The 11,412-nt window shown below is 35.6% G+C and overlaps 1 protein-coding gene across 1 annotated transcript; it reads left to right on the top strand.

The window, feature by feature from the left end:
• The first annotated feature begins 211 nt into the window (after positions 1–211).
• On the top strand, positions 212–9,339 carry LOC133662990 (olfactory receptor 2A7-like). Its single transcript, XM_062067179.1, has 2 exons — positions 212–228; positions 8,400–9,339. The coding sequence occupies exon 2, from the start codon at positions 8,401–8,403 to the stop codon at positions 9,337–9,339; it is 939 nt and encodes a 312-aa protein (XP_061923163.1). The 5' UTR covers positions 212–228; position 8,400.
• Positions 9,340–11,412: the final 2,073 nt, after the last annotated feature.

Below are 11,412 nucleotides of genomic sequence, written 5' to 3'. Positions count from 1 at the left end.
TTATGCTCATTACAATGTTGGGTTATTCCAAACCCAATTATTGGGTTGCGCAATTAAGCGCTCCTTGACCCAAAAGTTGGTTAAAAATTATTAATTTTACTGCTGGTTTGTCCTACTCCTTCTCAACTACTGATCAACATTATTTTTATTCCATTCAAATAATACCCTTATAACCCAAAAAATGGATTGCTCTTCATAAAAATAACTCCAAAATTTAACCCAACTCTCGCATCTCATAAATTGGGTTACCAAAATAACCCAGCATTTTTTAGTGTATACACACAAAAAGATGTTGGGTTTAAAAACAACCCAATTTTAACCCGACCACTGGTTCAGAAAAGGACAAGCCCCTTATTTGAGTTATTTTAACTCAACATTTTGGGTTAATTTTTTCAACCCAACTTTTGCGTTGAATTATTTACCAAAAAGTTGAGTTATGATAACTTAATGTTGGTCTATTCTTTGCCAAACTATTGGGTTGAATTATTTAAACGAAAAGTTGAGTTATGATAACTTAATGTTGGGTTATTCCTAACCAAACTATTGGGTTGCATTATTTCACCCAAAAGTTGAGTTATGCTAACTCAATGTTGGTTGATACATAACCCAACTATTGGGTTGAATTTATTTAACACAAAAGCTGAGTTATGCTCACTACAATGTTGGGTTATTCCAAACCCACCTGTTGGGTTGCGCAATTTAGCGCTCCTTGACCCAATAGTTGGTTAAAAATGATACATTTTACTGCTGGTTTGTCCTACTCCTTCTCAACTACTGATCAACATTATTTTTATTACATTAAACTATACTCAAAAGCAAGATATGAGTGACATTTTTTTTTTTTCCAAGACTTGCCGTGCATGGTCATAGTGGTTCTATACAGCATGCGCAAATATTTTCGTGTACATATGATGTGTGATTGTAAATAATGTAAATGAGATTAATCCTTAATAAAATTCCCTTCAAGAAAAATTTACCTTTTTTTATAAAAAAAAGCCTTTCACTCAAAAATGCGTTATCATTGAAAAACAACCCAAAAAATGGTACATAGTTTTGAAAACCCAGAAATTGAGTTAAAATAATACACTTATAACCCAAATAATGGGTTGCTCTTCATAAAAATAACTCTAAAATTTAACCCAACACTCGCAACTCATTAATTGGGTTATCAAAATAACCCAGCAATTTTGTAGTGTGTAGAAGCACATCACACACTGGCATTGTACTTTAGGGTCCACTTTGTCACCTTGTGACTACATGATGTTTGATACATTTAATGAAAACAGGCACCCTCCGTCAAACCCAAGGCCAATTAGCTCGGTACTTCAAAGCCGCTACTGTTTAATGTTTGCCGGTGTTTGTTGTTTACGCGTCTCAACAATTTGCTGCAGACAAGAAAAACATGTTTGTTATTGTGTGCGGTCCCCATGAGACTTCTGCGCTCTTAATTGTTCTCAAGGGAGAACCAAGATAATGACCTGTTGACCATCTATCTAGAAGCTAAATATATACAATGTTTCATGGGACATTTTCATCCAAACACAGTATTGCAATTGCATCACAATATGTTTTTATGCCTTCCACGTTTAACATCAATTGATTTAAATAAAAACACATAGGTTATGTCGACAATCCTACATTACACTAAACGGTGCTGTCATTTTACTGCTTTGATTATCTGTCAATTTTCGATTGTTTTATGTGTCTTCTTTGGTTTCTTTAGTCCGGGGGTCTGCAACCTGCGGCTCCATAGCCGCATGCAGCTCTGTAGCGCCTCCCTTGTGGCTCCCTGGAGCTTTTTCAAATATATATTTTTGTTTTAATAGGGTTTCTGTAGGAGGACAATAAGACACAAACCTCCCTAATTGTTAGAAATCCCACTATTTATATTAAACATACTTTCCTGATGAGAGTATTTGGCAAGTGCCGTTTTGTCCTACTAATTTTGGCAGTCCTTGAACTCACCGGAGTTTGTTTACATCAGGGGTGTCCAAACTTTTTCCACTGAGGGCCGCACACGGAAAAATTAAAGCAAGTGGGGGCCATTTTGATATTTTTCATTTTCAAACCATAACAAAATATATGGATTTTTTTAATTTATTTTACCTTTAGTGGTCCCGGGGACCATAAAGGGTCTCAGTCATTAAAAAGTTAAAAATAAGTCAGATTCTTATTTTTTTTAAATTATTTAACACTTACAGTAAATCTCTATATCAACTTCAAGTTGATATAAAGTAATACAAATTAAAAAACATGTTTTATGGCTTTTCTGTCAAAAACAACTTGGTTTTTTTATAGTAAAACTGAAATATGCAGTATTTAGTAATTAGAGCTCTAAAAGATCAATAATGCAGTGAAAAAATAAATAAAAAATCACTAAATATATTTGGGATCCAAAAGGTGCCCCACTCATAAAGTGATACATTTTTATTAGGTTTTTCTTTTACTTTCAACACTTAAGTTACGAGATCAACTTCAGATATATCTGTCGATTTTATGCTGAAACTATTATTTTGTTTGTTTTATGCGCTTTTGTCAAAGAAAACTTTGATGTTTTTATATTGCTACTACACAATATATGCAATATTTACCACATAAAACATTTTAAAGTGAAATATTTGAAGTAATTCGAGCCCTGAAAATAATTCATTATAACATGGATTTTTTGTCATTATTATTTCTTTTTGAGCAATGGCAAAAAAAGAAAAATAAAGAAAGACAAAAGAAAAAAAAAAACGCCTGCATGGCAGCTTTTGTGTCAACATTGCAACTTTTTCTCGTTAGATTTCACCTTATTCCACTTTTTTTAATCTTCTTTTTTATTTTTACAATAGTATTTCCAGAATGTGTGGCAGGCCGGTAAACAATTAGCACTTTGGACACCCCTGGTTTACATGTATAACTTTCTCCAACAATGCCAGAGAAAGATATGTTTTATGCCACTCCTTCTTTGTCTAATTTTGTCCACCAAACTTTTTATGCTGTGTGTGAATGCACAAAGGTGAGCTTTGCTGATGTTATTGACTTGTGTGGAGTGCTAATCAGGCATATTTGGTCAGTGCATGACTGCAAGCTGATCGATGCTAACATGCTATTTAGGCTAGTACGTATTGCATCATTATGCCTCACTTGTCGGTATATTTGAGCTAATTTAATTTCCTTTACTTATGTCCTCTGTGTATTTAATTTATATCTGCATGTCTCATGACATATTATCTGTATGTAATATTGCCTGCATATCTGTTAGTTGTCTGTGCGCCATGTTGTTCCAGACCACAGCAAACGTTACCCAGTTTGCATAGATTGTTATAAATCCATTCGAAGAAGACAGCCCACCATTTTATTTAACTTGGACACGCACATCTAGACTTTTAGCCATTCTAAGCCAGTAATTTAGAGGAGTTATCTCACCTTCTCAGAAGCCTGTGTTTTACTATTGTTTTCCAATGTTGTAAAATGTGTAGAATAAATATTACATTTCAACATTTCTGTCAACAAAAATTTGTGTCAGTCTGCGACACATAGTCATTTTGATAGTAGGCTAATATAGCTAATATAGACACGTATATCATGTGTTGACTTTATTGTATCACTTATGGAAGGTTTTAAATTTTTTGCGGCTCCAGACAGATTTATTTTTGTATTTTTGGTCCAATATGGCTCTTTCAAAGTTTTTGGTTGCCGACCCCTGCTTTAGTCTCTCACACTAGTTTCATGTTAAAATTATGTAAGTTTTACAAAATATGAAGTGTTTTAAGAGCATAAGAAGTGTTTACAAGTGTTTGTTAAAGTTATGTGCAGTGGCTGGAGAGCTTATAGAGACTTTAAATGCAGATAACATCAATATAAATCATAAAATAAATAGCGTTCTGACTTTTTGGATTTCACCTACCACAGGGGGGGACGTAACCATCACGATAACCGGGGAACACTGTAAAACTGAAAAGATGGCAAAGTAAAATAAAAACGCTGATCTTAAATGTTGGTGACATTTCTGTAGATCAGGGGTGCCCAAAGTGCGGCACGGGAGCCATTTTCACCTTCTAAAAACACTATTACTAATAACAAATACATATAAAGTGGTGTGACAAAAGCAAATACAGTATTTTCCGGACTATAAGGCGCACTTAAAATCCTTTTTTTTCCTCAAATACTCGACAGTGCGCCTAATAACCCGGTGAGCCTAATGTACGGAATAATTCTGGTTTTGCTCACCGACCTCGAAGCAATTTTATTTGGTAAATAGTGTAATGATAAGTGTGACCAGTAGATGGCAGTCAAACATAAGAGATACGTGGTAAGAGGTATGATGGCAATATCACTCAAGTAAACTACACCAACATTTTATATGTTCCATTGGAAAATATAAAACATTACACACGGCACTCAAAAATATATCAAAATGTTTTAGTACGACTTTGGTAAGCGAAACATACATACAAGTATTATTATGGTGTGTGTATAAGGTAAGACATATCATCTGGCGTTTTGTTTCGCAATATTATGCAAAAGCAACTTTTCTTACCTTTTGGTACCTGCTGATCTGTATTTGGGATCTGCATGAATCCTGAAAAATTGCGCGCGTCCGTCTTTGTAGTCCGTGTCGATTCCGTAGTCGATAAGGTTATTTTTTTTCCTCTATTTTCTAGTTTCTAGTTCATCCTCCACTGTTGACATTTCTAATATAAAGTAGTATAAAGTTTTTATTTATATCTGTCAGTAAACTCGCAACGAAAACGCTAAAACATACCGGTGTAGTGAGTTTAAATTATTCACCCAAGGAACTTTAGTTATTAAAATTCCGGTTGGACGGTTTTTCACGGGACACATTTCCGGCCTTGTTGTTGTTTCCTGTTGAGGAGATGCTGCCCCGTTATTGATTTAAGACTGAATGTCATTAAAATATTAGCTCCATCTTTTGACACTTCTTCCACTCCTGTCCTTGCACGCTACACCGCTACAACAAAGATGACGGGGAGAAGACGCTGCCGAAGGTGTTTTCGATTTAGAAAAAAACAACAAATATATATATATATATATATATATATATATATATATATATATATATATACTTTGTATATGTCTTGTTTAATGCGCCCTTTAATCCGGTGCGTCTTTTATATGAAAAAAGATCGAAAATAGACCTTTCACCGGCAGTGCGCCTTATAATCCGGTGCGCCCTATGGTTAGGTAAATACGGTAGGTGAAAAAGTAGAAATGTTGGCGCTAAAAACATGAAGATGGCATTCAGAATTTTTTTCTTTAAAAAAATGTAATATATTTGATTAGTTTTCCAAATGAAAAATATCAGAAAGACTCTCGCTTCCTTTGAATTTTCCGTGTACGGTCCTCAGTGGCAAAGGTTTGGACCCCCCTGTGTTGATCTGGCAGCACAAGCTCAGTCTGTTAGGACTTTGGAAACCAAGGGTCTTTGTTCGAATCCTGCTGCAGACAAGATAAATTAAGAAGTAATTGCAGGGGAGATGCGAGTCTGCATCCTAAGTAGTGTTGGGGTGCACTTGAGGAACTGACCTAATTTATCAATACTAACACGTGCAACATGTCTAAATCCATTTCCTTGGTACCACATGTTGACGTGTCTTTCCCACTTTGCTGGTTTTGTATGTGATATATGTGATATTCAGCAAAGTTTTTGGAGTGTTAGGTGCTCTTCTGATTCATTTGCATCGTGTTCGGTCCAAAATAGGAAAGGTTAAGTGAAAACTCTGAGTCTGTAAACCTTTATATGAGGGACATTTAGTGTTGTCTGTTCCAAAAAAAGAGTGGTAAGTCAAACTCAGAGTTAGTTACAATGGTAACTTACTCTGTGAACTTCCATCCATCTATCCATTTTCTACCGCTTGTCCCTTTCGGGGTTGCGGGGGGTCGCTGGAGCCTATCTCAGCTGCATTCGGGTGGAAAGTCTGTGAACCTGTAAAAGTTTTATTTGAACAAAACTAGAGTTTTTTCATGTCTACTCCCTCCTAAAAAAGGTCACGTAAACTTTAAGACATAATGTTTCTTTTATGTAAACTGTAGATGTTATAAAACAATTAATTCCTAAATATTTATGTCAGGAGAGGATTTTGATGTCATGGTTAGTTAGATATGTCATCATTAGATACAAATATATTGTTAAGAAATATTCAAAATCCCTTGATTTTATTTTATTTGATCTAATATTAATTGGATTTGTTCGGACTAAAGAAAACATTTAAAAAAGAGAAATGTACGTTATTTCGTTTTTTATTATTGTGAATATAATGAAAATCTGTGATATATACTGTTAGTAAAAAAGAAAAAATATATTTTATTTACCTTGATTTCAAATATGTATTCTGTCTTGGTCCTAATTAAATCATCTATATGTTTTTTTTTTTTATTTAAAAAGTAGATTTTTGGGGATTTTCATAAATGTAACAATAACTATATATTTTGTATTACTTTCATTTTAAGAACAATTTCTGATATTTTAGTACATACTATCTACATTATGATAAGCAAATGTGTCTAATATGCAGAATGGCTGGTTAGAAAATAAATAAATAAATAAATACAAATAAATACACATATATTTACTCTAGCAATAACTGTCTGTCACTTCAGTCCAATATTATTTTACTGTGTTACTTGTCTTTCAAAAAAAATAACGTTTATAGTTCTAGCTGAAACAAAAAGACAGTCTTTAATTGTGCCCTGTAATGGGATTGTGCAGAGCATTCACTTATATGACCCAATGCAAACAACTTTCCCTAGTCATGATGCAAAAAAAAAAAATTGAATTAAAAGAAAACAACCAACCAACACAAAAAGTCAACACACTAGGTCACACATAACACAACCTGCTCACTGAACTTTGTGGATATTATAAAAAAAACGTCCACGCACCATAAAAAAATTCTAAATTGCACCCAATTAAATCCCTTACCAAGCATAAAGGGAAAATGCACAACACTCTCCACACTTATCCATGTTTAACGCATTTTAGCTGCTTGATATATCTGATATATATATATAACAATACAAATACAACAGGAACACTCTAGCGTTTTTAGGAATTTACCAAGTTTTGAACTGGGTCATGGTGTCATTCCCGGGTTGGATTTAGCCCCGGTTGAATAGTCCTGCCTTGGACGAATCTAAGAATATTATATTTCGTATGATCTAAATCAGGGTTTCTCAAACTGTGATACTTTGGCTACATCTAGTGGTACACCAAATAATCCCTTTATTAAAGTACAGTGTTTTATTTTCCTATATATTTAAACACAGTGTTACTGTTCAAACTGTGTGTAATGTTACAATGGCCAAAAATATTCAATATACTTGTTAAATAAAACCTATGCCTTGTTTTGGATGAATTCTTCCATTTCCATTCCATTTCTGTATATACTGACAAAATACAGTTATCAGACAAATGTTAAAAATGTATTTTATGAACAAATGTTTGACGACTAGAATGAATTGGTGCTTTAGTTTTCATCATGCTACACATGCAATTGTGTTATTATTTTTGCTTTCCAACAGTGATCTTGATTCTTAAACTGTGCCCACTACGCGGGCTCAAGAATCACCTAAAGTACAGTGTTTTATTTTCCTATATTAACAAACCGTGTCACTGTTCAAACCGTGTGTAGTGTTAAGGTGGCCCAAAATATTAAATATACTTGTTAAATAGCCTACTCAGTGGCCTAGTGGTTAGAGTGTCCGCCCTGAGATCGGTAGGTTGTGAGTTCAAACCCCGGCCGGGTCATACCAAAGACTATAAAAATTGGACCCATTACATCCCTGCTTGGCACTCAGCATCAAGGGTTGGAATTGGGGGTTAAATCACCAAAAATGATTCCCGGGCGCGGCCACTGCTGCTGCTCACTGCTCCCCTCACCTCCCAGGGGGTGATCAAGGGTGATGGGTCAAATGCAGAGAATAATTTTGCCACACCTAGTGTGCGTGTGACAATCATTGGTATATTTAACTTTAACTTTTAAATAAAACCTCTATGAATACTTAAGCCTACGACGCTACTGTACTTTAATGTTGGTCATTATGGTGGCACTTGGAGAACCAAGTGGTTTTTTTTGAAAGGGGTACTCGGTAAAAAAAAGTTCGACAACCACTGATCTAAAACAAAACAAAAAAGTTAGAATTCTACTTGACTGGCATCTTCATGTCCCTCTCGGGCCTTCGGTGGAGGAGCTGACGAAAGAAGCCGTGACATGTCAACAACACCCAGCCATTGGTCGGCGTGACTCCCACAGGTGGTTGTGTTTCCTTAGAAAAAGGCTCGACGTCGACTCGCCGTCACTTCGCAGGGTCACCCGCGGGGGGAGGAGGATGCACGCTAACGTGGCGGGTAATATCACCACCTGATCCTTTTTTTTCCCTGCTTTTCTACACAGGATGGAAAATGTTTCCGCTGTCACTATGTTTACGCTCTCCGGTTTCAAGTTTACATATATGCAGAGGATGACTCTCTTCGTGCTGACGTTGCTGTGGTACATTCTGATCCTGCTGAGCAACATCAGCATGATCGTTGTCATAGTTACGGACAAAACCCTGCACCAGCCCATGTATGTGTTCTTGTGTAATCTATGCATCAATGCTGTGTACGGAGCTGCTGGCTTTTACCCCAAGTTCCTCAAGGACCTCCTGTCATCGCAGGTCATTTCCTACGCAGGGTGCATGCTGCAGGGTTATGTCATCCATTCATCATCTTGCTGTGATTTTTCCATTTTAACTGTGATGGCGTACGACCGGTACGTGGCCATATGTCGACCTCTGGTTTACCACACTTTAATGAGCAAGCAGAGAGTTTCCCTCTTTGTGTTTTTCTCCTGGTTCGTGCCTTTATACTGCATGTTTATGAACACGGTTACCCTGTTGGGGAAAGCGTTGTGCGGCTCGCACATCAACAAGTTGTACTGCGTCAACTGGGTGGTGTTCAGCTTGGCCTGCACGCCGCCCTACGCCAACAGTATCATCACAGCCATCAACATCGGCATTTATTTCGTACACTTTTTGTTCATCTTGTGGTCTTACCTGTACCTGGTGAAGGTGTGCTTGTCATCCAGAGAGATGTGGATTAAGTTCATGCAGACCTGCTTCCCCCATTTAATCTGCCTTCTCACCTTCACGGTGACCTTGCTTTTAGATATTTTCTACATGCGGTTCGGTTCAGCCGACTTACCACAGGATACGCACAATTTCATGACAATCTTATTCCTGCTCATTAACCCAGTTGTGAATCCCCTGATCTATGGTTTCAAACTCACAGGCGTTCGCAACAGGGTTTTGAGTATTTTGCATGTCAAAAAGAAGGTGAGCACATTTGTAATGTGAGCGGTGTACCTGGAAAATGCATTGTTTTGGACTCTATTCTAGTTAGCTCTTTTTAAACGCTGATATACTGAAATCTGTCTATGGTACCAATTTAGTGTGGGGGACATATTCACCATTAATTATTTGCTTATTAACATGCAAATTAGTAACATATTGGCTCTTAATTAGTCATTATTAAGTACTTATTAATGCCTTATTCCGCATGGCCTTATCATACAACCAGTAAGCCATTAACTAAGAGTCTTCCCTCAATAACCTCAGAATTATTGCTTATTAGTAACCCTAACCCTAACCCGTATATGTTCCCCTAGTGTCCAAATAACTCTAAATTAAGTCTTTGTTACTTAGAATATGTTCCCCATACTAAAGAGTTACCCTGTCTATAATATTGTCTGTTTTTCAGTAATCTCTTTGTCAGAGTTTATTTTTCCCTCCGCAGGGTTTCCCCACGCAAAGTCCCTCTGGTTGAATGCAGAGGCACATTTCACTGTATATTTGTATGTGATGAATAAAATTGAATTCTTCTTCTAATACTTTATGTTGTTGTACTTTTGAATTAGGTGAATTGTTTGGTTGAATATAAGAAACAAAGGGCCCCATTCAGCAACCGTTCTTAATAACAAAGTTTGTTCTTAGGCCCACTTACAAAGTTTTTAAGGAGATTTTTGTAATCACCAATGTTTTCTTAGCTGGGATTTGTTTGTAGGTTAGAATAAAATCTACGAGTGCTCCAAAGCACTCTTAGGGTGGCCTATTTGTTCTTAAGTGTGACAAGTTTCCTTATTTCTATTGTCTAATGTTACATTAATATCATAGATAGATAGATAGATAGATAGATAGATAGATGGATAGATAGATAGATAGATAGATAGATAGATAGATAGATAGATAGATAGATAGATAGATAGATAGATAGATAGATAGATAGATAGATAGATAGATAGATAGATAGATAGATAGATAGATAGATAGATAGATAGATAGATAGATAGATGCACATATATATATATATATATATATATATATATATATATATATAGATAGATAGATAGATAGATAGATACATAAATACATATATAGATACAGTAGATAGATAGATAGATAGATAGGACAGACAGACAGAACATAGCAAAATGAGCAATATATAGATATTTCAAAATACCTAATGAGCTTCAAGCACACCTGTGAAGTGATAATCCATTTCAGGTGACTACCTCTTGAAGCTCAACGAGAGAATGCCAAGAGTGTGCAAAGCAGTAATCAGAGCAAAGGGTGGCTATTTTGAAGAAACTAGAATAAAAAACATGTTTTCAGTTATTCCATCTTTTTTTTGTTAAGTACATGACTCCACATGTGTTCATTCATAGTTTTGATGCCTTCAGTGACAATCTACAATGTAAATAGTCATGAAAATAAAGAAAACACATTCAATGAGAAGTTATGTCCAAACTTTTGACCTGTACTGTATATATATACTGTACATATATATATATATATACACACACAGCCCGGCCCCCCGCCAATTTTTTATTTTATTTAATTGTTTTAATTTTATTTTATTTTTGTCCTGTCCAGCTTCTCAGGCAAATCATATAGTAGATGTAGATGCCCGTATCGGCTGTTCAGATTTACTTGACAAAAGAGAAGTGTAGGATACTTCTCTTGTTGCCTTATTTGTATTTGACTTTATTAAATGTATGTATATTATCATTTGGTGCAGCCGGGCCGGAGCAGGAGGGGATAGAAAGAGAAAAAAAGGAAGACAGAGGGGGAAATTGTGGGGACAAGAGGGGGATTAGACAGAGAGACAAAAACAACAACAGCAAACACAACAATAACAACAACAACAACAATAGAGCAACATCAGCAAATACGACATGTACAAATATGATCGTAAAAGTGATAGCAAATAAGCAGTTAGCAAAAAATAACAAATAATACAGAAATGACAATGAGCATTATTACACTACAAATGGAGCAATACAGATACTAAAAGAAATAGCGCTAATGATAATGAACAATACCAATAATTTACCTTCATTATCAACAATACAGTTGTTCAAATGCAACAAT

Source organism: Entelurus aequoreus, linkage group LG13, assembly GCF_033978785.1.
Source record: "Entelurus aequoreus isolate RoL-2023_Sb linkage group LG13, RoL_Eaeq_v1.1, whole genome shotgun sequence".
Classification (NCBI taxonomy): Eukaryota; Metazoa; Chordata; class Actinopteri; order Syngnathiformes; family Syngnathidae; genus Entelurus; species Entelurus aequoreus.
This window is presented reverse-complemented; position numbering and strand designations above follow the sequence as displayed.